At 41.3% G+C, this 27765-nt stretch overlaps 1 protein-coding gene across 2 annotated transcripts; it reads left to right on the forward strand.

Annotated features, from left to right (window-relative positions):
- The first annotated feature begins 163 nt into the window (after positions 1-163).
- Positions 164-27648, forward strand: acox1 (acyl-CoA oxidase 1, palmitoyl). 2 transcript variants are annotated; one of them, XM_071388902.1, is made up of 14 exons: positions 164-296; positions 1082-1241; positions 10558-10718; positions 15944-16051; positions 17789-17908; positions 18076-18191; positions 19696-19865; positions 20362-20524; positions 21102-21292; positions 22459-22635; positions 22913-23018; positions 23207-23350; positions 25598-25804; positions 26163-27648. In XM_071388902.1, the coding sequence occupies exons 1-14, from the start codon at positions 188-190 to the stop codon at positions 26211-26213; spliced, it is 1983 nt and encodes a 660-aa protein (XP_071245003.1). In that variant the 5' UTR covers positions 164-187; the 3' UTR covers positions 26214-27648. The 2 variants fall into 2 exon arrangements, with proteins under 2 accessions (XP_071245003.1, XP_071245004.1); XM_071388903.1 differs by lacking the exon at positions 10558-10718 and adding an exon at positions 13953-14113.
- Positions 27649-27765: the final 117 nt, after the last annotated feature.

Raw genomic sequence — 27765 nt, forward strand, 5'->3', positions numbered from 1 at the left:
TACCCGCCCCCTCTTCTAGCTATTCAGGAAGTTGTCAATAATTGGTCAGGCTCCAAAAAAAAGAGTTGGTCAGGCTCCAGTTATACAGTGCTGAACTCGGTTCCTGTGGTCACAAGGTTACACAACTCACATTTTATTGCCACAAGCAACGTCGTCTTTTGCAAGGGAAAATATTATTTATTTCGCCATGAATCCTGACATAACTAGAGAGCGTGAGAATGCTACATTTAACGTGGAGAAACTCACACATATTCTGGACGGAGGCATCGAGAAGACCAAAAGAAGAAGAGAAATTGGTAAGGTTGGAATGTCTTGTTTTGTGTCTCGTGTGTTTAGTATATATTTTCTCGCGAGGTAAAACATCATGAAACAAGTGTAAACAAAACATTGAACTAGCAGCTAGCTAGCTAACAAAACAAGTTGACAACTGGCTAGCTATCCTACATTAGAGAAGGTTGGTTATACATAGCCTAGGCAACCGATAGTGGTCGCTAGATCTGCACGGCCACTATCGGCTGCCTAGGCCAGGTTAGCCAGTTAGTTATCTATCTGTTGTTGTAACAGTCGTTATAACCAGTCAGCTGTTTATAGTTGTGAACCAATGACAAGATGGCCAATTTTTGCATTCATTGTAACTTGTGCATACTGTTTACGAAATGCATACTGTTTGTGTAAACAAGGCTCTGATTCGTGTATTGCCAGATAACATAGCCAGCTAGCAGCAACCTTGCTAGCTAGAACGTTAGGTTAGGGTCACTTGAGCCCTTCATATAGCAACAGTCGTTGTTTGACCGACTGGCTGTTTGTATAGTGATGGTTGACCCCATGCAGGACTCATTATGGCAACATAATCAAAACAAATAAGACATGATATGGGGTGTATTATGTTGCAGATAGAAATGTAGCTAATGATATTAGACACATGTATTTATCCAATGGTAAAACTACACAATTTGCACATAATGTTCAACCTAGTCTCGCATGGCCACCCTTCCAAAATCGTCTTATGTGAGAAGCCTGGGTTTCAGAGGCTATGTTTACCCTGATGACTTAACCCCCCAATCTTCTATATCCTCCACAGAGTCACTGGTGATCAATGACCCCGACTTCCAAAGTGAGGACCTCAACTTCCTGTCCAGGAGCGAGCGATACGATGCCGCGGTGAAGAAGAGTGCCCAGATGATCCTGAAGCTCAGAGAGTATGGCATCTCAGATCCTGAGGAAATCTACTGCTACAAGAGGTAAGGCTGGGACACAGACCCAGGCCAGCTACCTGCTATGAGCGGCAAGTAGCCTAGCGGTTAAGAGCGTTGGGCCAGTAACCGAAAGGTCGCTGGTTTGAATCCCAAAATATGGCGATATGCCCTTGAGGAAGACACTTAACCATAATTGCTCATGTAAGTCGCTCTGGATAAGAGCGTCTGTTAAATGACGTCAGTGTAAATGCTATGGACCTGCACATCACAACTAGAAATGTGAAAATAGATATAGGCTTTTGTCCATAGATGTCTTCCTGTCAGCTAACCTGTTAGGTGTAATGACCGATGCAGGTGAAAGTAATGAAAGGTGAGGAAATTAAGATCATTTGGGCTAGTTTTGTTGTTTACAAGCAGGATTTGGTTTCAATGGACTGTATGAATTCTGTAAGGGTTTGGGATGATCAAAGCAAATATCATACTTCCCGGTATCCTCCAGTCATCACTCCTTAACACATTTCATGGATGTTTTTTTTCTTTCTTAACATTTCACAGGAAGTTCTAATGGTAAACACAGCATGACAAACATCGATGAGGTTTCTCTCATGCTTGTTTTGAGGTTTGAAGCGCAGATGGCTGTATTGATGCTGCTTTGGACACACTGAAGCAAAACACAGCATTTGCTGGAATTACACAAACAGTCTCTAAGCCTTTCACCTATATGCTAAAGTCTTCTCCACACCCCATGCTAATGTATTGCCTGCTATTAGCCTCAAGAGTAATTGCATTGTCATCTTATGAGGAGTTTGTTGGTATCTTCCTGATCAAAGTCTGTAATATATATATATGGTGAAGCATAGGAATGTTACGGTACTGTAGTTTTATGCACTGTTACATAATTGCCTATGGGGCAAGAACCTGGCACTCTGCCATGTGGCTATAAAGGTTTGTGTGTGTGTGTTAGGGATGTGCACGCTTGTTCGAATAGCTGAACGTTAGTATTAGAATACTTGTGAGTATCACTTTTATCGAGGGAGGGGGGGTAATTATACACCTATTTTCAAGTTTTGTCACATGCACAAGTACAGTGAAATTCTTAACTTCAGAGCTCTACCCAACAGGGCAGTAATAGACAAGAAATAAATGCAACATGTAAAGTATTGGTCCCATGATTCATGAGGTGAAATAAAAGTTCCCAGAAAATGTTCATACTCACAAAGCTTATTTCTCTCAAATTTTGTGAACAAATTTGTTTACATCCCTGTTAGTGAACATTTCTCCTTTGCCAAGATAATCCATCCACCTGACAGGTGTTGCATATTCCAGAAACTGATTAAACAGCAGGATCATTACACAGGTGCACCTTGTACTGGGGACAATAAAAGACCACTCTAAAATGTACCGTTTTGTCACACAACACAATGTGACAGGGAGCGTGCAATTGGCATGCTGTTGCCAGACAGTTTAATGTTAATTTCTCTACCATAAGCTGCATCCAATATCATTTTAGAGAATTTGGCAGTAAGTCCATCCGGCCTCACAACCGCAGACCACGTGTATGGCGTTGTGTGGGCGACGTGAACGTTGTGAAAAGTGTGACCCATGGTGGGGGTATGGTTTGTGCAGGCATTATCTACAGACAACAAACACAATTGCATTTTATTGATGGCACATTGAATGCACAGAGATACCGTGACGAGTTCCTGGGGGCCATTGTCGTGCCGTTCATCCCCTGACATCACCTCATGTTTCAGCATGATAATGCATGGCTCCATGTCACACGGATCTGTACACAATTCCTGGAAGCTGAAAATGTCCCAGTTCTTCCATGGCCTGCATACTCACCAGACATGTCACCCATTGAGCATGTTTGGGATGCTCTGGGTCGACGTGTACGACAGCATATTACAGTTCCTGACAATATCCAGCAACTTCTTTAACTGTCATTGTAGTTCTTGTGTGGTTTTTATTCATACTTACATTTTTTTCCCTATTATATGTATTATCACTGCATTGTTGGGAAAGAGCTCTCAAAGAATTTCATTGTACCCGTTCATTACACCCGTTTTATCCTGTTATTCGCACGTGGCGAATAAACGTTTTAACCTGAAACTATACTGAACTAAAATATAAACGCAAAACGCAACAATTTCAAAGATTTTAATAGGTTTCAGTTCATAAAAAGAAATCAGTCAATTGAAATAAAATAATTAGCCCCTAATCTATGGATTTCACATGACTGGGAATACAGATACCTTTAAAAAAAGGTAGGGGCGTGGATCAAAAAGCCAGTCAGTATCTGGTGTGACCACCATTTGTCTCATGCAGCGTGACACATCTCCTTCGCATAGAGTTTATCAGGCTGTTTATTGTGGCCTGTGGAATGTTGTCCTACTCCTCTTCAATGGCTGTGCGAAGTCGCTGGATATTGTCAGGAACGAGAACATATGGTCGCACACACAGATCCAGAGCATCCCAAACATGCTCAATGGGTGACATGTCTGGTGAGTATGAATAGTGTACAGATCTTTGCGACATGGGGCCTTGGATAATCATGCTGAAACATGAGGTGATGACGGCGGCTGAATGGCACGACAATGGGCCTCAGGATTTCGCCACGGTATCTCTGTGCATTAAACTTCTTATGGCTGCATCCCGCTAACGGGATCGATATGACAACAGCCAGTGAAAGTGCAGGGCGCCAAATTCAAACAACAGAAATCTCATAATTAAAATTCCTCAAACATACATGTGTCTTATATCATTTTAAAGGTAATCTTGTTGTTAATCCCACCAAAGTGTCCGATTTCAAATATGCTTTTCAGCAAAAGCACTACAAACGATTATGTTAGGTCACCACCAAACCACAATAAGCACAGCCATTTTTCCAGCGAAAGATAGCAGCCAGAAAAAGCAGAAATAGAGATAAAATTAATCACTAACCTTTGATGATCTTCATCAGATGACACTCATAGGACTTCATGTTACACAATACATGCATGTTTTGTTTGATAAAGTTCATATTTATATAAAAAAAATCTGAGTTTACATTGGCGCGTTACATTTACTAGTTCCAAAAACATCAAGTGATTTTGCATAGCCACAACAGAAATACTCATCATAAATGTAGATGATAATACAAGTTATACACATGGAATTATAGATATACCTCTCCTTAATGCAACCGCTGTGTCAAATTTCAAAAAAACTTTATGGAAAAAGCAAACCATGCAATAATCTGAGACTGCGCTCAGAACAATAGCCAAATTAGCCGCCACGTTGGAGTCAACAGAAACCAGAAAATACATGATAAATGTTTCCTTACCTTTGATGAACTTCATCAGAATGCAGTCCTAGGAATCCCAGGTCCACAATAAATGCTTGATTAGTTCGATAATGTCCGTTATTTATGTCCAATTAGCTACTTTGGTTAGCGCGTTTGGTAAACAATTCCAAAGTCACAAAGCGCGTCCACTATAACGTGACGAAATGTCCAAAAGTTCCATAACAGTCAGTAGAAACATGTCAAACGATGTACTGAATCAATCTTTAGAATGTTGTTAACATAAATCTTGAATAACGTTCCAACCGGAGAATTACATTGACTTCAGATGAGCGATGGAACGGAGCTGCCTATCACATGAACGTGCGTGGTCAAAGCATGGTCAGCTCGTGGCAGTGGTGACTAATTCCTGTCTCCTTCGGCCCCCCTTCACATTAGTCATCAGACAAAGTTCTATTGACTGTTGACATCTAGTGGAAGCCGTAGGAAGTGAAAACTCATCAATATCTCGCTGTAATTTCAATGAGAGCTTGGTTGAAAATCTGCCACCTCAGAAAAAATCCAAACAGGAAGTGGAACTTCTCAGGTTTTTGCCTGCCATATGAGTTCTGTTATACAGGCAGCAGGCAGTTTACTATGGGCACCTCTGTGCACCTTTCATCCAAGCTACTCAATACTGCCCCTGCAGCCATAAGAAGTTAAAATTGCCGTTGATAAAATGCAATTGTGTTCGTTGTCCGTAGCTTATGTCTGACCATACCATAACCCCACCATGGGTCACTTTGTTCACAACGTTGACAACGGCAAACCCCTCGTCCACACGACGCTATACCCGTGGTCTGCGGTTGTGAGGCTGGTTGGACATACTGCCAAATTCTCTAAAACGACGTTGGAGGCAGCTTATGGTAGAGAAATGCTATATACAGGGTTAGTTCTAGGGTCAGCAGCTATATACAGGGTCAGTTCCAGAGTCAGTAGTAGAGGTCGACCGATTAATCGGAATGGACGATTTTAATTAGGGCCGATTTCAAGTTTTCATAACAATCGGAAATCGGTATTTTTGGACACCGATTTGGCCGATTTTTCTTTTTAATTATTATTATTAATTTTTTTTTTTACAGATTTATTTAACTAGGCAAGTCAGTTAAGAACACATTCTTATTTTCAATGATGGCCTAGGAACGGTGGGTTAACTGCCTTGTTCAGGGGCAGAACGACAGATTTTTACCTTGTCAGCTCTGGGATTCAATCTTGCAACCTTACAGTTAACTAGTCCAACGCTCTAACCACCTGCCTTACATTGCACTCCACGAGGAGCCTGCCTGTAACGCGAATGCAGTAAGAAGCCAAGGTAAGTTGCTAGCTAGCATTAAACTTATCTTATAAAAAACAATCAATCAATCATAATCACTAGTTAACTGCACATGGTTGATGATATTACTAGTTTATCTAGCGTGTCCGGCGTTGCATATAATCGATATGGTGCGCATTCGCGAAAAAGGACTGTCGTTGCTCCAATGTGTACCTACCATAAACATCAATGCCTTTCTTAAAATCAATACACAAGTATATATTTTTAAACCTGCATATTTAGTTAATATTGCCTGCTAACATGAATTTCTTTTAACTAGGAAAATTGTGTCACTTCTCTTGCAACCGAGTCAGGGTATATGCAGCAGTTTGGGCCACCTGGCTCGTTGCGTACTGTGTGAAGACTATTTCTTCCTAACAAAGACAGCCAACTTCGCCAAACTGGGTATGATTTAACAAAAGCGCATTTGCGAATAAAGCACAATCGTTGAATGACTGTACCTAACCATAAACATCAATGCCTTTCTTAAAATCAATACACAGAAGTATATATTTTTAAACCTGCATATTTAGCTAAATAAATCCAGGTTAGCAGGCAATATTAACCAGGTGAAATTGTGTCACTTCTCTTGCGTTCATTGCACGCAGAGTCAGGGTATATGCAACAGTTTGGGCCGCCTGGCTCGTTGCGAACTAATTTGCCATAATTTTACGTAATTATGACATAACATTGAAGGTTGTGCAATGTAACAGGAATATTTAGACTTATGGATGCCACCCGTTAGATAAAATACGTAATGGTTCCGTATTTCACTGAAAGAATAAACGTTTTGTTTTCGAGATGATAGTTTTGGGATTTTACCATATTAATGACCTAAGGCTCGTATTTCTGTATGTTATTATGTTATAATTAAGTCTATGATTTGATAGAGCAGTCTGGCTGAGCGATGGTAGGCACCAGCGCGCTCGTAAGCATTCATTCAACCAGCACTTTCGTGCGTTTTGCCAGCAGCTCTGCTGTTTATGACTTCAAGCCTATCAACTCCCGAGATTAGGCTGGTGTAACCGATGTGAAATGGCTAGCTAGTTAGTGGGGAGCGCGCTAATAGCGTTTCAAACGTGACTCGCTCTGAGACTTGGAGTAGTTGTTCCCCTTGCTCTGCATGGGTAACGCTGCTTCGAGGGTGGCTGTTGTCGATGTGTTCCTGGTTCGAGCCCAGGTAGGAGCGAGGAGAGGGACGGAAGCTATACTGTTACACTGGCAATACTAAAGTGCCTATAAGAACATCCAATAGTCAAAGATATATGAAATACAAATCGTATAGAGAGAAATAGTCTACAACCTAAAACTTCTTACCTGGGAATATTGAAGACTCATATTAAAAGGAACCACCAGCTTTCATATGTTCTCATGTTCTGAGCAAGGAACTTAAACGTTAGCTTTTTTACATGGCACATATTGCACTTTTACTTTCTTCTCCAACATTTTGTTTTTGCATTATTTAAACCAAATTGAACATGTTTCATTATTTATTTGAGGCTAAATTGAGTTGATTGATGTATTATATTAAGTTAAAATAATGTTCATTCATTATTGTTGTAATTGTCATTATTACAATTTTTTTTTTTAACGGCCGATTTAACTGGTATCGGATTTTTTTGGTCCTCCAATAATCGGTATCGGCGTTGAAAAATCATAATCGGTCGACCTCTAGTCAGTAGCTATATACAGGGTCAGTTTCAGGGTCCTTCAATTCTCTGGCAACAGCTCTGGTGGACATTCCTGCAGTCAGCTTGCCAATTGCACACTCCATCAAACCATCTGTGGCATTGTGTGACAATACTTCAAATTTTAGAATGGCTTTTTATTGTCCCCAATTAATCCTTGCACCTGTGTAATGATAATGCTGTTTAATCAGCTTCTTGATATGCCACACCTGTCAGGTGGATGGATTATCTTGACGAAGGAGAAATGCTCACTAACAGGGATACAAACAAATTTATGCAGAATTTGAGAAATAAGCTTTTTGTGCGTATGGAACATTTTTGGGATATTTTATTTCAGCTCATGACACATGGGACCAACACTTTATATTTTAGTTCAGTATAGATTAATGGTAATGGAAATACATAATCAATGGACAGCAGTTTAATGGAGTAATCTGATCAATAATCATTTTTGCAGCAGCGTAAGTTGTCTGAGTGGTTAGAGTTTGTGGATGGTCATAGTCAGTGTGGATATTCTGTAGGAGAGGGAGAGCAGTAGTTGTTCGTCATTTAACAGTTTTGGCCAGGGGATAGAAGTTGTTTAGGAGTTTGTTTGTCTGAGCCTTGATGCACTGGTCCAGCCTATTGGACGGGAGCATGGAGAACAGTCCATATCTCGGGTGGCTGGAGACATTTGTTTTGGGCCTTTCTCAGACACCGCCTGGCATGTACATCGTGGATGGCTGGGAGCTCACCCCCAGGTTTGCGCTGGGCCAGCCGCACCACCCTCTGCAGGGCCTTCCGGTCACGAGCGTTGCAGTTGCCATACCAGACGGCTATACAACCAGTCAGGATGCTCTCAATAGTGCATCTGTAAAAGTTGCTGAAGATCTGAGGGGCCAAGAAGCGTTGCCGTGCCTTCCTCACGACTGTTCTGGTGTTAGGGGACCATGTTAACTCCTCAGTGAATAGGATACAGAGAAACTTGACGCTCTTGACAAGCTCCACTACGGCCCATCAATGTGGATGGGGGTGTGCACCTGTGCCGGTTTTCTGAAGTCCAAGATCAGCTCATTGGTCTTGCTGACAGGGAGAGGTTGTTGCCCTGGCACCACACCGCCAGGTCTCTGAACTCCTCGACCACAGTCGTGTCGTCAGTAAACTTGATGATGGAGTTTGAGTCGTGCGTGGCCACACAGGGGTAAGCACACACCCCTGGGAGGGCCCTGTGTTGAGGGTCAGCGTGGCGGAGGTGTTGCCTACTCTTACCACTTGGCGTCAACCCGTCTGGAAGTTTTAACACTGAAAAGTAAAAAATATATATATATATGAAATTAGAATGTGACATTGTTACATACAAGGATATACCATGACATTTCAAATTATTCATTTAATAAAACAAACTTTTCAATATAGTTTTAATGACGTGTGACCTCCGGTAGCCTTCATGTAACTTGTTTTATGTTGGCCAATCAAAGCGTCAAAGAGACTCGATCTGTAGCAAGTGGAGAGAGAGCTCACTAATGCAATGTAAGATGTAGTACAATGATGGCATTAAAAGTTAGCAAAATGAGAAGTAGTAGACTTTTATTGTATTGTAAAGACTATCACCAGAATAATGGTCTGACTAGGCAATATTTTTATTTGCCATCTTCCTCCATCTGCTCCCTCCATTCTGATCACACACAAGGCCCCTCCACAACTGCATCAGTAGAGAGCCTGACTCTCTCCCTCACGTAGCAGTGCTCAGCTTAAAAAAAAATGTAAAAAAACAAACATGTTTATCGAAAATCCGGATATCCAAAAAATTCATCATATTATTCGAATAGTGAAATTATTTCAAAACCCAATCCCTAGTATGTGAGAGTCATGGAGTATGTGCTGCAGGCCAGCACCATCTCTCTAGGCAGAACAAAGGTCACATCAAGATTAAAACTAGGTCACAGGCTACGCTATGTCTTACCCTTTCACTTGTTCAAACTGCATATTTGCCTTATCCCAAGTCAAGTATAAAAGTCAGATGTTAGTTACATATTTAAGGCCTCAGCCAGGAGCCTATATTTTCTCTTTGTAAGTCTCTTTTAAAACATCTATTTCTCAATATGACAATGACGAGGCAAATCAGAGCACATTTTATAGTGAAACTAAAGGGATTGGGTTTGTCCAATGTCAATATTTTTTCTAAAGTGTTAGATTCTCGGGTACTTTTGTATACTTTTTAGCCAGTACTTCTGAAAGTAGCGCTCACGAGCCAAAAGTAAGCCTCCAAAAATAGTGTACTATGTCACATATGTGCACCACATAATTGCACTCTGTCACTCTACTGTGTGTGCGCATGCGTCGTGCTAGCTATCACTCAAATGGTGAGGAACTGATGCTCATTGGCTAGAACTCTAATTGCTAGGGGGCTGGCCCATGTGGGGTAAAATGGCACTGCACAGCTTCTTGCAGACAGTTGCTTTCAAACTAGGGATTTTGTGGCTAATTGAGGTAAGACAGTAATTCTGCTCATAGATTATGCATGTATGAACTACACATTGACACATCTAGTCCATAATGGGAGTTTAAAAAAATACTTAGTGGTCGTTTAAGACCCAGAGCATGTCTTTAAAGGGATACTGCAAGTTTCTGTCAATTAAGCAGTTTTCTACTTACCCAGAGTCAGAAACTCGTGGGTACTATTTTTATGTCTCTGCGTGCAGTATGAATGACATTAGAGGTAGTTTTGCGAGCGAATGCTAACTACCGTTAGCGCAAAACTAGAAGTCTATAGGTACAGTAGCTTATGCTAGCATACCTATAGACTTCCATGATTAATTACCAGAATCTTGCAGAATCCTGCTTTTACAGTAAGGTCATGTTGACACTAGTGTCAACCCTAAACCTGGGTCATTTTAAGTAGGCACGAAACACTTTGAAATGGAAAACTAAAATGCACCTTCTTATTGGACAAGTTTAGGTAGAACCTCCCCTTTTTTAAAACGAGTAAAATCACCACAAACCTGCTGAGTGGTCCAGTCTGTCCATCCGTCAACCTGTGTGTCTGTCCCCCTCCCTCAGCGTGTTTCGGGGCAACCATCAGGAGGCTCTGGGGCTCCACTTCGTCATGTTCCTCCCCACCCTGTACACCCAGTGTAACAAGGAGCAGTTCAAGAAGTGGGTCCCCCTGGCTGAGTCCTTCAAGGCCCTGGGCACCTACGCCCAGACAGAGTTGGGGCACGGTCAGTTCCTTACAGAGAATTTATAATAATGATAACGTAATAGCACAATTTATACAACAAAGTGCTTGTGCAATTGTTTTATATTTAGCTAGCTAGTTATGTTTGAATTATGGAAAGGCTCACGGGGATGCTTAGGGATGGACAGTTGTCGATCTTTGACGTAGGATTTTCTTTTAATATTGTTTTCAAATCATGGGGTGGACATTTAGATTGAAAGTGATTATTTGTAGGTGTTTGACAGATCACTGTAGTTGTTTGTGTAGACAAAATGTGCCCAAACAGTAGGCATAACTCAATAGTTCTTAGCTAAACTGAATAGCCAAAACTAATATGCTGAATTCAAAATGTCATGATTGCCAGTCTGTTTTTAGAGTCCTCATAACCTGCCCAATACCTTGGAAAAGGTGACAAAAGAAACAATTGAAGGACAAAAAAATCCCAAAACTTTGCGCTTAAATAATATTTAAAAATCTTTTCCCGAAGAACCCAAATGTCTCCCATCTAGTTTTTAGTTTCATTCCATTCCTCAAACCCCTTTTATTTCCTCTCCTTCTGCTAGTAGTGGCCTATTAGCCTAATGAGTTGTTTCCAAGCTTATGTCATTTAACTCTGATTGCTATTAAGTCTTGATTTTTCCCCTACTCCCCATTTGCTCTGAATCTAGTCTACTCATTACAATGATTAACCCTAACACTGTAGAATTTGGACCTTTTTTAAGCAAATGAACTAACATTCTGAATTGTGCATTCGAGTGGATGGATGTAGGCCTAATTGTTTGGCTGTTTGTGAATGAATGGCTTGGATGAATGAATATAGGCCTAACAATTGTTCTTGTCTGTTGAAGTCTCAACTCATAGGGAAGACGCACTGTGTCCTGCCAAAGAACATGTAGTGTGGGTTGAGTTTCAGATCCCTGAATATCCCATTGTTAATCAGAAAGCAGAGAAATCTGCCATGCCAGATGTCTCTTGTTGCCAATGTTTCACTTCTATGACGCTGCGAAGTGGACATTATTCACGATCACGTAACCATGGCATTTCCATGACAATACTACTCCAGGGAATGTCCAGGACTGGCTGTTCAGAATATTCTGAAGGCCTTCTTTTGTAGTTCTATTCTGGTTCACTTCTTCTCAGCAACTTACTAGCTAGGTTTCCGTGAACTTTTCAAGTGATTTTTTTTTTGTGCCAACATTTAAAAAGTTTGCATAGAAAATGGATACAATTGCCTGCTGTCGTGCGTTTCCATTTTAATGATTTAATTGTCAATAAAAACAGCTGGATTTAATGACCTCGCACCTCAACATTGTTTTTCGCAAAATCCTAAAGTGTTGAATAAAAATGTAGTGGTCAGTGTTTCCATTACCCAACTGGGAAAATTGTACATTAATAAATTGGCAACACCCTGTATGCCCTCTCACCTATCTGTTTCATGTCGCAGGTAGCCCGCGAAAGCCAGCATGGATAGAATGCAATAATGTACTAATATTTTCCATATTATAATAATTCACGTGCCAACGTATCGCCACTGTCCGTGCCATGGTGAAACTTGCACTCCTGTAGATCGGAAATAATTGAATGGTGAAACTTGCCAGCCAACCAGAAAAGCAAGGTGTAAGTAATTCAGGCTCTCTTGAAAGTCAGGATAATCCTTTTCCTGCAAAGAAACATTATTTGTATAGTTACGTGACAACGTCACATGCCCGTGTACCTTCAAATTTGTGGCAATCAGCATTTATTAGAAAAACACTGGTTCCATCATCATCTGTCGCAATGAAGAAAGTTCGACAAAGGAAATGTCCACCTGTCGAACTTATAAAAATGTTGCCGATCGGTAGCAAATGTCTCCTATATCTATTAATAATAATTAGGTAGGTGCTTACATTTGTCCTATTTCGCACATGTAAAAGTGTGTAAGTATGTGTGAATTGGAAATTAGTTTGTTTATTTTTGATTTCCCACTCCCTCTGACACCCTCAGAGAGTGGGGTCACGGTCAGGGATCAGCCATTATTGACAGCGACCCTGGAGCAAAAGTGCCTTGCTCAAGGGCAGATTTGTTTCACCTAGTCTGCTCGGGGATTTGAACCAGTGACCTTTCGGTTATTGACCCAACAGTCTTAACCGCTATGCGACCTGCCGTTTCCGTAACGCATATCGCACATTGCTTCTGTCAAATAATCTTGGGTCAATGGAAAACTGCCTATTGTCTTAACCTTAAATGCCCTTACAACTGCTTCACCCTTATAAACTAAACTAAAGCAGGGGTAGGCAACCGTGATCCTGGAGTTTCGCAGGCATTTTTGATTTAACCAACCTGGAAGACCAGGTGTGTGAATTTAGGCAGTCACTGAATTAGCGCAATTGGTCAGGTGTGGTGCATACTTGGAACAAACTCCTGCAGTACCTGTGGCCCTCCAGGAACAGGGTTGCCTACCCCTGGACTAAAGAGTCTGCTTTGAAACTGCTAGTTGCACTGCACTAGTTGGTAGCATTAGCATAGACATAGAGTATAATGTTGATTTATTGGTTATCACACATTTGACATTTTACTGCCTCAGGGTTGTGTTCATTTGGCCGTGCAATAAAAAATACTTTAACAATGTAAAACTAAATTGGCCATTTCTAAATGGCCCAAGTCCAGTTAGTCCCTTCCTGTGTCATTTTTCTTCCATTGGGTGCCTAATGAACACAGCCCAGAGTTTGCCTCACAGTTAATTTGGAATTAAAATGTTTTTTCAGTGAAATGAGAGAGTACAGGTTACACTGCTTTTGGAACTTAACATTTCAGGCAAATACAATCATGCATGAGAAAGTTATTTTGAATGAATGAACTTAATCAACCTTTTCTTGATTCAAGCCAGGTCTAAATGCAGATTATTCAGTTCTCCGCAGACAGTTTGCATGACTATCTCACAGTTGTTTTACATTTTTTATATGAATTCTTGCACTCCCCCCATCCCTTCATCCATCCCTCCATCTATTCATCTATCCTCTCTGCCTCCAAAATGTTATTTACTAACACTTCTAATCTCCCATCTTTTCCAACCATCTCTCCATTGTCATGTCCCATTATATGGTCTATTATTCTATGCCTAAAAATTATTTCCCCCCCTTGGCTATACCTTATACTGCATGCCCCCACAATATCCTATCCTTCCTTTACCATATTCTCCCTCCAAACTACCCTCCTATCCCCTACCCCCTCCCCTCCTTGCCCCTTGGCGCTGCCCCAGCTGTGTGCACCGTGGGCGGTCAGAGCCGCTGGACCTCCACCTGGCAATGTTCCTGCCCACCCTGCTGAACCAGGCCAGTCCTGAGCAGATGGAGACATTCTTCATACCCGCCTGGAACCTGGAGATCATCGGCACCTACGCACAGACGGAGATGGGCCACGGTAAAATGCCGAACAAACCGTACCTGGTCACCAACCTCCCGTCACCCACATGCTCTGTGGAGTGGACAAGAGATGCATGCCCACCCTCTTAAACATTTGAGTCGAGCCTCCAGAGAACTCTCCCATACTCGTTAGGGAATTTTGTGTAAAAACATCTCCACCGACAAAACTTTTGTGTTGTTAAAGGTCCAATGATGCCGTTTTTATCTCAATATCAAATTGTTTCTGGGTAACAATTAATTACCTTAGTGTGATTGTTTTCAATTTAAAATGGTCAAAAAGAAACAAAAATGGCTTCTTAGCAAAGAGCAATTTATCAAACAAGAATTTTGCTATGACTGTCTGGGAGTGGTCTGAGTATGGAGGGGATACTCAAAACTAGCTGTTATTAGCAGAGATGTTTGGTACTAATTTACTGCCTGATGATGTCACCAGGCATTCCAAAACTCCATCCCGCCAAAAGAAGCTGACATTTTAGGCGGTCTTTTCAAACAGCTCTTGCACTAAAAGGGCATTATCATTTTCACAATTTCACAGTATTATTCCAACCTCATAGTGTGGAATTATAAATAAAACACAGGAATAATATTTTTGACTGCACTGGGTCTTTTTTAAATGCTATTTTTTTATTTTATTTAAAGGACATTTCACTCTGGCCTTTACTCTGTTTAAAACCATTAATACTGGCTGGCTTGGAGAGTGCGTGTTGTTGGCCGTACAGCTACGCATGGCTTCCCTTTGCAATGTGCTCTGCCCCTGGTTCTCACACAGTCTTGTTGCCAGCCACGGTGAACGTGCATGCCCACTTGTAAAGCAGTGACTTCCTCAGTGACTTCCTTTCCAAAACAGGTACCCTCCACCGCCTCTGTCCCTTTTGTCCCCCTTACTGTGTTTGGAAGTATATTGAGTTTAAAGACAGACAACCTATGTCCTTCATCACCCGTAACTTCACTGTATAAACGTAATAGGGCTGTCAAACAATTAAAATAGTGAATTGCGTTAGTGGCGTTTAGTTAAAGGCGTACTATGTTTTGATTGTTAAGGAAAGAAACACAAAATATTCTGTATCAAAATGTTTCACCATAACACAAAAGTCACTGGAACATACAGCTGGCTATTAACGGTCTCAATGTTTAAGTAGGCCTACTGCCTCTTATCAATGTCCTTGAAGTTTAACAGTTGCCCACGTACACACAAGTACTGTTAACGCTTAATTCATTCCAATTTCTAATTGGAGGGTTGACTATAGGGGGGAAAAAGACCTGGCTCTATGGATACAAAGAGCATTTAAACCTGTCTGACAATGTTATGAGTTCCACAGAAAACTAACAACAGCTCAGCCAGGTCTGAGTTCATGTAAAATATAATACAGCTATTAGATCTAGCCTAGGTTACTGATCCATGTTCTTCATGAACTAGTCACAAGCAGCTGCTACTAGAACTGGGATCATTTGCTTAAATATTTTGACCTGAGAACTAAAACAGAAGCAAAATTAACAGCATAAAAAAATGTCGGGTTAACTTTGACAGTCCTAAACCATACACCTATGCAAATTGTAAGAAATAGATTGGATTTTCTTTGGTTTCGATTTGTCAAACACCTACAAAGGTTTTTCCAATATAGAATAGAATAACTTTTTTTCCCATGAGGGAACTGGTGGTTAAAAAAAAGTTTGAAGTTGCGTTATTAGTTGAGATTGATGGCTAGTCTTGTGTCAGTTTTGCACTGCATAATATTTGAAAACATCAATGTACTCCTGCCATAACTTAGTGATAACTCGTTTTTCGTGTTGTTTGTTTGGGGGCCTTGGTGTCTTTCTCGTTGCCTAGGCACCCACCTCAGGGGGCTTGAAACCACGGCAACATATGACCCGGCCACCCAGGAGTTTGTCCTGAACAGCCCGACCATCACCTCCATCAAGTGGTGGCCTGGGGGACGTGAGTACACGGACACACTTTAGCTTCAGGGCCCATACACATACACTTTTTCCACATTTTGTTACGTTACAGCCTTATTATAAAATTGATTAAATAGGGTTTTTTCCCTTCAATCTACACACAATACCCATAATGACAAGGCAAAAACAGGTTTAGAAATTTTAGATAGTTTTATTTTTAATAAATTATCACATTTACATAATAAATTATTACATTTACATAAGTATTCAGACCCTTTACTCAGTACTTTGTTGAAGAATCTTTGGCAGCAATTACAGCATCGAGTGTCAGGTGGCTGGGGAGCGTTGCTGGACAGCTATTTTCAGGTTTCTCCAGAGATGTTCGATCAGGTTCAAGTCCGGGCTCTGCCTGAGCCACTCAAGGACATTCAGAGACTTGTCCCGAAGACACTCCTGCGTTGTCTTGGCTGTGTGCTTAGGGTGAACCTTTGCCCCAGTCTGAGGTCCTGAGCGCTCTGGAGCAGGTTTTCATCAATGATCTCTCTGTACTTTGCTACGTTCATCTTTCCCTTGATCCTGACTAGTCCCCCAGTCCCTGCCGCTGAAAAACATCCCCACAGCATGATGCTGCCACCACCATGCTTCACCGTAGGGATGGTGCCAGGTTTCGTCCAGAGTTGACGCTTGGCATTCAGGCCAAAGTGTTCAATCTTGGTTTCATCAGACCAGAGAATCTTGTTTCTCATGGTCTGTGAGTCTTTAGGTGCCTTTTGGCAAACTCTAAGCGGGCTATCATGTGCCTTTTACTGAGGAGTGGCTTCCGTCTGGCCACTGTACCATAAAGGCCTGATTTGATAGAGTTCTGCAGAGATGGTTGTCCTTCTGGAAGGTTCTCCCATCTCCACAGAGGAACTCTGGAGCTCTGTCAGAGTGACCATCAGGTTCTTGGTCACCTCCCTGTCCAAGGCCCTTCTCCCCTGATTGCTCAGTTTGGCTGGGCGGCCAGCTCTTGGATGAGTCTTGATGGTTCCAAACTTCTTCCATTTAAGAATGATGGAGGCCACTGTGTTCTTAGGGACCTTCAATGCTGCAGAAATATTTTGGTACCCTTCCCCAGATCTGTGCCTCGACACAATCCTGTCTCGGAGCTCTATGGCAATTCCTTTTACCTCATGGCTTGGTTTTTTTCTCTGACATGCACTGTCAACTGTGGGACCGTATATAGACAGGTGTGTGCCTTTCCAAATCATGTCAAATCAATTTAATTGACCACAGGTGGATTTGAATCAAGTTGTAGAAACATCTCAAGGATGATCAATGGAAACAGGATGCACCTGAGCTCAATTTCGAGCCTCATAGGAAAGGGTCTGAATACTTGTATAAATAAGGTATTTCTGTTTTTGCTTTGTCATTATGGGGTATTGTGTGTAGATTGCTGAGGATTATCATTTTTTAAATCCATTTTAGAATGACTGTAATGTAACAAAAATATGGAAAAAGTCAAGGGGTCTGAGTACAATCAAACCAATCCCCAGTAAATTATGTGAACTTAGCTTCTGAAGAAAACACATTCCACAACATTGCTGAACAAGATCAGACCATTTTACTGCTGATTCTCATTGTAGTGTGGACCAGACACTTAAATAACTACCAAATGATTTCAATCAAGTTATTTGAATAGTGAGAACTGACATAGCTAATGTTATGAATCCATTGGAGTGTAATGGACTCTCTCGCTTTCCCTGTCCGTCTCGCTCTCTTCTCGCTCTCTCTCCAGTGGGTAAGACGTCTAACCACGCCATAGTTCTGGCCCAGCTCCACACCCAGGGGAAGTGTCACGGCCTGCATGCCTTCATCGTACCTCTCCGCAGTATGAACACACACATACCACTGCCAGGTACTGTACATACTGCTGTGCGTGCGTCAAAAAGAGAGTGTTTGTGAGTATGTCTGTCTGTGTCTCTGTATGTAGCTTTGGTGGTAGCCTACTGTCTAGTGAACTCTCTTTCACTCTCAGGTGTGGTGGTAGCCTACTGTCTAGTGAACTCACTCTCTTTCTCTCAGGTGTGGTGGTAGGGGACATAGGACCCAAGTTTGGCTTTGATGAGGTTGACAATGGTTACCTGAAATTGGAGAACGTACGAATTCCTCGCGAACACATGCTGATGAAATATGCAAAGGTGAGCGACTGGGAAGTTAAGCACATTTCAAGGAGACAATGTTCTTTGTTTCTGTTGGTTGATTCTAATGCTGTCACAAAGCTTTGATTTTGAAGTATATTGTATGCATATTCCTCACAGAGAGCGTATACTTACTACCTGATTGTCCTAGAACTGTATACCACAGACCAGTGGTGGTCGGTGTTGTCTAAGATGAGGGAGGACGTTTAAAAAAAAAAAAGGGAAAAAAAGAGAGATTTATGAGCCTTATTTCTATTACAGGATATTGGATGACTGTCATTTATATTCCATTCAACCAGCTCAATGTAACATCGATAGGTTTAGGCTACTACATGATACTCAACTTTTTCCTATACCTAGCCTGTGAATGAAAGATTACAACGTAGGTGCACACAGGTAGAGATACATGTTTGTAATCAAGGTGACAGTGACATTCAATATCGCCTTGCACACTCTTGCCTGCATCTAGCTGATCTAAGATGTAATCATTAGTCCAACAGTGGCAAACATGGGTTTATATTGGACAAATTCAGGTATTTTATCCCCGTTCTGTTTGCTTCAGTTTAAGATTTTTTTTTCAACGGAATCAGCGGAATGAATACACCACTGAACACACGTGAACAGAGTTCACTTTCATACAGTCACATACAAAAAGCATGATCACTTTGTTTATTGTATTCCTTCTCGCATATTAGTCTACATAGCTGCTAGAACTAACGTGTTAGTAAACCCGCTACAATCATGCAGTACAGTGTACAATCAGAAAGCAGTTTAGCAGTTACACCATTGGGCCCCGGTGGCAATAAATTAATAAAACGAAAAGCTTACCTTGACTTTGAAGAGTTCCAGTGTTGGATAGCCTTAGCCAGCTAGCTAACATAGAGTATGTTTCTGTTTGAGCCGGGTGTTTGAGTAGGCTAAACTAGCTAACTGCATTCGCTAGCTAAGTGAAGAAAATACAACGACATATAGCTAGCTCTCTATCTCTCCCTCACTCTCTTAAAGAAATTAATTTGTTCAAAGCTGTTCTACTGTTCTTTCTCTTTCTTTGAGTCAACTACTCACCACATTTTATGCACTGCTAGCTAGCTAGCTGTAGCTTATGCTTTCAGTACCAGATTCATTCTTTGATCCTGTGATTGGGTGGACAACGTCAGTTCATGCTGCAAGAGCTCTGAAGTTGACATAATTACTGTGTAAGTCTATGGAAGGGGGTGAGAACCATGAGCCTCCTAGGCTTTGTATTGAAGTCAATGTTCCCAGAGGAGGACAGAAACTATCTGTCCTCTGGTTACACCATGGTGCTACCCTACATAGTGCTGTTGCGGCTACTGACCTACATTGCAAAAAAGTGTGTTTTAATCAATTATTTGGTGACGTGAAGATATTTATTGTAGTTTCATTTAAAAAAATGAAGATTCTGAAATTTACTAAGGAGGATGCTCCTCCCCTTCCTCCTCTGAGGAGCCTCCACTGCCACAGACAGTATGTATTCCCCCACCAGGTGGAGGCAGACGGTACGTACGTGAAGCCTCCCAGTGACAAGCTGACCTACGGCACCATGGTGTTCATCAGGTCCATGATCGTAGGGGAAGCGGGCCGCGCCCTCGCCAAGTCCTGCACTATCGCCATCCGCTACAGTTCCGTACGGCACCAGTCTGAGATACGCCCAGGGTCAGTTGCAGCTCTGGACACACCATGGTCATGTTCAGTAGGTCACACTGTAGCAAAAATATTTTGAGATGGAAATCTAAATTCTTATTGTACAGATACTACTTTCCTGTGTTATGTTTCGGTGCGTTTTCATCCGTTTGCTGCCTAATGAACATGACCCTGGATGCACACATTTACTGAAACATACATAAATAGTCAAAGGAATACAAAAATACTCACATATACTTACACACATCCATACACAAGTAACACACTCATAGACACAAACAAGAATAGAAAGCAAAGTACTAGAACCCTTACCATTTAACAAAATCTATACTCTTCTAATTGTGTGAGAGCTGATGTAGATAGATATTACATAGAGTTTCGGTAGATATTAGGAAGCCTTACTCATATAATATGTGTATCTCAATGTTCTTCAAAGACTAACATATAAAAGATAGCGAACCATTAACCTTGTGTCTAAGTCTATATTCTTATTTTGTGGTTCCTCCAGAGAGCCGGAGCCCCAGATCATGGACTACCAGACCCAACAGTACAAGCTGTTCCCCCTGCTGGCTACAGCCTATGCCTACAAATTTGTGGGTCAGTACATGAACGACGTCTACCACCGCATCACTGGAGACATCAGCCAGGGAGACTTCAGTGAACTACCAGAGGTACTTACAGTAATTACTAGCCTGAAATCCAGAATCTGTTTTGCTAGCATTCCACGTCGTGTCATGCTATACAAGGAGTGGAATGATAGCTAAACAGACTGGTATCCAGGCTAAGTAAATACCTCCTCTTGATATAGTACATGATGAAAGAAGGCTGGCTATGGCCCTGAGTTTTTTCCTAACCACATGACCTGACCAGGAAAAATGGGATAACACTGAAAATAGTCTTGAAATGTTTCATCCATTTTAAGCAGCAGAAGTCTAATGGAGGTGTTTTGACAACGGGCTTCGTCGGTGTTAATTCTTTAGTCTAAGACATTGGGGGGGAGTGCTAAGCTGACATATGGAATTGATTTTTATGGGGATTTTTTGTTGTTATGTAACTTAGATTGGCGCACCGATGCGTCAATCAACTCTAGGGGGGTTAAAACAAAAGATCCTCATTCATATTAACAAATGACGTCATTTTTAATTTGCTCCTTTTCTGTGCCAATATAACTGTACCCTGTGCCCATCCTCTACCATCCTGTGTCAATTTAACTGCATAACCCTGTGCCATCGTCTGACCTGTGCCCAGCTCCATGCCCTGTCCGCGGGCCTGAAGGCCTTCACCACATGGACGGCCAGCGCGGGCATTGAGGTGTGTCGCATGGCGTGCGGCGGGCACGGCTACTCCCGCTGCAGCGCCCTCCCAGACATCTATGTTAACTTCGTGCCCACGTGCACCTACGAGGGAGAGAACACCGTCATGATGCTGCAGACCGCTAGGTAGGTACACACACACACACACACACACACTTGCACATGCACGCACACATGCAGACGCAAACACAAATATAAGACACAGATATGACAGACACACACCCTGAAATGACACATTCTTTCCTCGCTGAATCAGAAACATCAATTAGTCACATTATACATCTCACACAAACACAAACACACATTACAATGTATTTCAATACTTGCAAGTCAGGGCACATAAGCCTAGTATTAAAAGCTATTGTGTGATATTGCGCCCTGCACATCAAAGGTAGTAATTACCAACAAAGCATTGATCTAACTGTCTACATGTTTTTGGGAGTGTGTTCAGTGTAAGCACTGCTAAGTGTGAAGTGTACAGTGGAAAGGGTGAATGGGAGTGAGTGAGACTAGGACCGAATGAATGGGTCTGTATGAGTTTTTGTGTCCTTAGTTGGAACTGGGTGGTAAACAGCGTTTTACTATATACCAGTATTAAAGCATGGACCGGTTTGGATTTTTACTTTAACTTACATACTGGTATTTCAATGCTTGGTTTGTTAAATGTAAATAACTGAGAGATGAAACTTGAAAAATGATTGCAATCGTCCGTTCTTACCGCCAGTAAGAGACTGCTAACGGTTGAGATCTGATCATTTCCTAGCAAGAGCTTCAGGTGCGCACATGTCATTTTGTGGTTATAAATAGGCTAGTGAGGCAGTGGGGGTTCCTAAAGCACCATAGAAATCAGCACAATGCCTTTTGTGGCGAAAGTAAGAACTGCCATTGGAAATCATTGAAAAGACATGGTCAGAGGAGAATTAGTACTTTCATAAACGAAAAGTTACTTTGTCACAATAGAGGCATACAAAGACAAAAACAAATATTTTACAGTGTGGAAACTATAACAAATGAGTGAAGGAAATTGATGAAAAGGCTGAAATTATTTGTTTTATACAATCAATCAGAAGAGAGAAAGCCCCATTTAAAACCACTTAGAATGTGTTTGTTGCCACCCTTTTTATTATACCAAAACATAAAATATCGTCAATTATCGTCAAAAATGAGAAACGTATAGTGATATGATATTTTGGCCATATCGCCCATCTCTACTTTGTGTGTGTTCTTGTCTGTGTGTGACCTTCGTGCCCATCCACCGTCTTGCTCACGTGTTTGCATCCCTCACTCCCCAGGTTCTTGATAAAGAGCTACCGGCAGGCGTCGGCAGGCCACCAGCTGAGTGGCATCGTGTCCTACCTGAACGAGTCAGAGCGTAGCCTGCAGCCCCAGTCTGTGTCCTCCCGACCCACTGTAGTCAACGTCAATGACCTGGCCAGCCTTGTGGAGGCTTACAAACTGCGAGCTGCCAAGTAAGTGGGCCTACAAACGAACCAAAATGTAATGGTAATAGATCCCATTTAGATATTTGATCTTCGTTAAGTCCCAAAGGGCTGTTCATTATATGGCAGAGACTTTTAATCAGAGCAATGTGTTAGTTGGTGCCAGGCAATGCAATGGGTTGAGCTAAAATGGTCCACCAGTCCAGCAAACCAGCATACAACTTAATGTACTTGTACTCTATGGACAGCCATGCATCAGTTTTTGTTTAAAGGTTTCCCATGTCAATACCTCTCTGTGTGTCTTTAGGCTGGTTGAGTTGGCAGCTAAGAGTATTCAGCAGGAGCTACAGAAGAGAGTCAGTCAGGAAGATGCCTGGAACAACAGCGCTATAGACCTGGTCAGAGCCTCTGATGTAAGTTACCTTAACAACCTGGGATATGGAATGTGTTGTTTTTCGGGAGGGAGCCCCACCCCATCCCTCTTATCTCTTCCCCTCTGCTTCCTTCTTTCAATTAGATTTTCCTGTCTCATTCCTCCTCCTCTCTCTGGTCCTCATTTAACTCTCATCCATCTCTTCTCCTCCTCCCGTTCCATGTCCAGGCCCACTGTCACTATGTGGTGGTGAAGCTGTTTGCAGCTAAGCTGGGGGAGATAGGAGACACGGGGGTTCACTCTGTCCTCAGCACCCTGGCCCTGCTCTATGCCCTCCAGGGCATCCAACAGCACAGCGGAGACTTCCTCCAGGTAACCACCACCATGGCAACTGGCAATCACAGACTATCTCCCAGGGGAAAATACAGGGACTACATACATACTCTAGTACTTGAAAAAAATATGTGAATTTCAATGTGACCTAAAGTGGGTCCCGTACTAAAGTCTATATTCATTTTTATAACGTCATGTATGATGTTTTAAGTAAGACATGGTATTACACTCGTACTTGTATCACTTATTAAAGGAAGATTATTTTATTTTTGTGTATATATATATATATATATTACATTTGGTCCTTTATATATATATTTTTAGGACAAATGTTGTTGTTTTTTAAACAGCTTTTGCATTCACCTTTTACATACATGGTACTTTTAAATAAAGCAGTCACATAACAGTAATACATTACCAAACGTTAATTCTTTAACCCCACCACTCAGCCACTCTCAGCCCATCCCAATTGTTAGGTTCTAATTTTTCAGAGTAAATAACTCACGGACACGAGAGAAGCTTAACGAAGTTTAATTCTTCCCAAAGGGTCGACACAGCTGTATTCAGACAAAAAAAACATTTCTCACCATCACAAGTATTTATACTCCACTTTCGACACCCCTCCTTCTCTCCAATCCTTACCCTCTTCCTGTTGAACCATAAGATGTAACAGGATAATATAACCATTAGTTCTCCCTTCAGGGGATCTGACCTCAACCCCTCCTTCGCCTAATCCACAGATGTCCTCTCGTCTCACCTATTGCACTCCCGTGACTCTCCCGTCCACCCAGCACATTCCACAGCCACTCTTGTCTTTCTACAGATCTCACTCCTTTATATACTATGCGTCTGATCTATCAAGTCTTTAATATCTCATGTTCAAAGTTGACCCAGAATCCAACACCATAGACCATCCTTGTTTGGTTTCTATGTGCCATATATTTTTTAATTGTGCTGTGTGATGTTTTACATCGTTTTTTAACCTTTCTAATCATTTAGTATCCACAGATTGTGAGTTAAAGATGAAAACCTTTCCTATGAGTATTATTTATTGACTGACTAAGGCTTTCCAAATCGCCCAACACTGCTATTTGTAAGGTTAATTTTAAGTGTATGTCTTGATTTTTTTTTAAATCTTTCCTGAACCTGTGACCAGAAACAAGCTACATAGGGGCAATGGCATAATAAATTATCTATTGATTCTGTCTCTTTGCAGCAAAATCTACAGAGCTGAGATTGTTGCATACCCCATATATATAGCATTCTGTTGGTGGCAAGAATTTTATATAATTTAAATTGAAAAACTGTTTTTTTTTATACCAGTTCATAAGCCATGTGCCATGGAATCGGTACATCGAAAATCTCTTCCCATTTATTTTGCAACCTGTATGGCACAGCTGTCAACTTTTTTGTCCTCAAATGAAACTGGTATATTTTTCTATGTATGCCAATTCCTTTCAGCCAATTTAGAAACAAATTAATATATGGCAGGCAAACAAGTTCCCTATCTTCTCTCTCCCTTCCATTTTTGTGGTAATGCTGCAATCAGTTATGTTCTTACTCTAACTTTCCGATTTGTTTGATTTGATCCTACATATTTTTTTATTTTATTTTTTTATTTAACCTTTATTTAACCATGTAGGCAAATTGAGAACACGTTCTCATTTACAATTGCGACCTGGCCAAGATAAAGCAAAGCAGTTCGACACATACAACAACACATAGTTACACATGGAGTAAAACAAACATATAGTCAATAATACAGTGAAGAAAAATAAGTCTATATACAATGTGAGCAAGTGAGGTGAGATAAGGGAGGTGAAGGCAAACAAATATATGTATAAATAAATAAAAATATAAAAGGCCATGGAGGCGAAGTGAGTACAACACAGCAAGTAAAATAAAAACGAAAAAAACACTGGAATGGTTGGTTTGCAGTGGAAGAAAGTGCAAAGTAGAGACAGAAATAATGGGGTGCAAAGGAGCAAAATAAATTAATAAATAAATACAGTAGGTAAAGAGGTAGTTGTTTGGGCTAAATTGTAGATGGGTTATGTACAGGTGCAGTAATCTATGAGCTGCTCTGACAGCTGGTGCTTAAAGCTAGTGAGGGAGATAGGTGTTTCCAGTTTCAGAGATTTTTGTAGTTCGTTCCAGTCATTGGCAGCATATAAAGGCTCTAATTCGTTTGTCATGACATTTGAACATTTTAGCCTATTATTGCTTATTTATTGAGAACACATTCTCTTTAACAATAACGACCTGACAATTACTTCCTCACTCCAGACTGGTCTCCTGAGTGTGCCCCAGCTCTCCCAGGTGTCCCAGCGTCTGAAGGAGCTTCTGGCCCAGCTGAGGCCCAACGCCGTGGCCCTGGTGGACGCCTTCGACTACTGCGACGAAATGCTCAACTCCGTCCTGGGACGCTACGACGGCAACGTCTATGAGCACATGTTCGAGTGGGCCCGCCGCTCACCTCTCAACAAGACAGAGGTCAGAGTTCATTGAGCGAGCCTTAAAAAAGAGAAACTGAGATGAAGAAAATAAATTTACTGTTAATTTTATGCTTATTTAAAAAAATATATATTATTAAGAACATGAACAGGCCATTTGAGAACCATTTATCCTTGTAAATGTTTCAGATTATGATCAAGAGCCAAATGATTTCTGTGTTCTTTATGTAGGCAAACTACACAATGATGGCAATCTAATGAATGATTTGCTGTAGTAGTAAGTCTCCTGCAGAGTAACCTAGTCCCAAGGCTATTGCTACCGACAGAGAGGGGTAGCCGGTGGGTGGAAGAGACTACCTGCAGAGTACTCAAATTGACCCCCCTACCTTCTATTCTAGGTCCACGAGTCCTACCACAAGTACCTGAAACCTCTGCAGGCCAAGCTGTAAGATGTCCTCTGAGCCTTCTCACCTGACCCCTCCACTACAGGGATGGGAAGCACACTAACAACACCAATCCAACAGTGGGACCACAACATGGCCGCCGCCGCCCGTCCACCAATCAGAAGGGGCTCATTCCACCCGCCCCTTCTGTGTTTAACCAACCACAGGTGGTGGAACATTTTTAAAGGGGAACCATTGGAGACCAGCCTCCTTACCCCACCTCTACTGATGTGCTGCTAATGAATCAATCATTCTACTGGACGTATTAAACTAGTACTTTAGTTTATGAGTTTGATATACCCTGTGCCTAGTTAATGGATTTAATCGAAGGTCTGAGAAAACATAAGATGGAGAGGAAGCAAAACTGTCGTGAGCATGCGAGGTGGCCTAAAGATGAAGGGGTTTTAATGACTGATCCTTGTGATCTAATCAAGCTCTTTGGATCATGTACATTGAAAATCTCTCGATTTGTTGAGATGTTGAATCCCATTTTTAATCTGGATAATTTCTGATCATGCATGTCACAGCATTTGACGCTAATGTACTGTGGACGGTTGTCTTTAGTAGTGATTGACGGGTCAGTTGTGGTTTGCAATGAACAATGGTGTGCCTGTCTCTTGTCTAGGTGTGAGAGAGTTTGTGCTTGTGGGGTAATGAATATGATTAGTGAATAACGAGTTGATGAGTAAGCTATACCAATGTGTGATTCTGATACTAGTGATTTGAGAAAAGGGGCCTTTCAATTATTGCACTTAATACAAACCACTAGTGTATATATGCCTGAGGATCTTTTCTACCATGTGGGGCTTAATTACCAAGAAATGACATGAAAATCAAACTAGCTTGAAGAACAAGGTCGTATTCATTAGGGCACACTGTGGTAAAACGTCTTGCAATGGAAAGAAAAAAAGAGGTTCTTATAGGACAAGTCCAGATAGTCCCCCCATCTGTTTCAGTCAGTTTTCTTTCGTTTGGTGCCTGTTGAATACAACCCTGATGTTGCATTCGGAACAAGTACATTCTTCACTACAATGAAATAAGTATTTTTATACTCGATTACTGCTGTTGACTTTTACAGTATTTTGCAGATTGATACATGATTGATACAGTTTCAAATGGAACGAAGCAGTAATTACTGTTTGTGGGAAAATTATGTGCCATCGGAATTTGTCTTACTTTAATGAAGCTAACATGGTAGTATTATCACACATGGTCCATGCATATATTTTAGAATATGCTTTATCAATTTATTTTGTGGATTTTCGTTGCAATAGAAGGATGTATGATTATTATTTCAATGTAGCTACCGAATTTTTGTTTTAGCACATTTTTGTGATCGTATAGGAAATCCATTCAGACTGATTGTTTTAAAAGTGAATAATTTGTCATGCTTAATGATCTTAGTAAAAAAAACTGGAAATATTAAAAACTATCAAATGATGTTCATGGTTTCCTTCATCGTTTCATAGACTGCCAGAAGCAACCACTAGATGGTGTTATGAAATCAGACTTTTTTCCTAAGTCAGAGCCATGTGTTTTCATAACATTTTTACAGTTT

Source organism: Salvelinus alpinus, chromosome 2, assembly GCF_045679555.1.
Source record: "Salvelinus alpinus chromosome 2, SLU_Salpinus.1, whole genome shotgun sequence".
NCBI lineage: Eukaryota > Metazoa > Chordata > Actinopteri > Salmoniformes > Salmonidae > Salvelinus > Salvelinus alpinus.

What these genes read in the sequence shown, in the direction of transcription:
- acox1 (XM_071388902.1), top strand. Translation starts at nt 188, where the DNA reads ATGAATCCTGACATAACTAGAGAGCGTGAGAATGCTACATTTAACGTG. An exon ending in CAAAAGAAGAAGAGAAATTG is followed by an intron (nt 297 to 1,081) that starts GTAAGGTTGGAA and finishes TATCCTCCACAG; the next exon opens with AGTCACTGGTGATCAATGAC. An exon ending in CAGTCTGAGATACGCCCAGG is followed by an intron (nt 19,866 to 20,361) that starts GTCAGTTGCAGC and finishes TGGTTCCTCCAG; the next exon opens with AGAGCCGGAGCCCCAGATCA.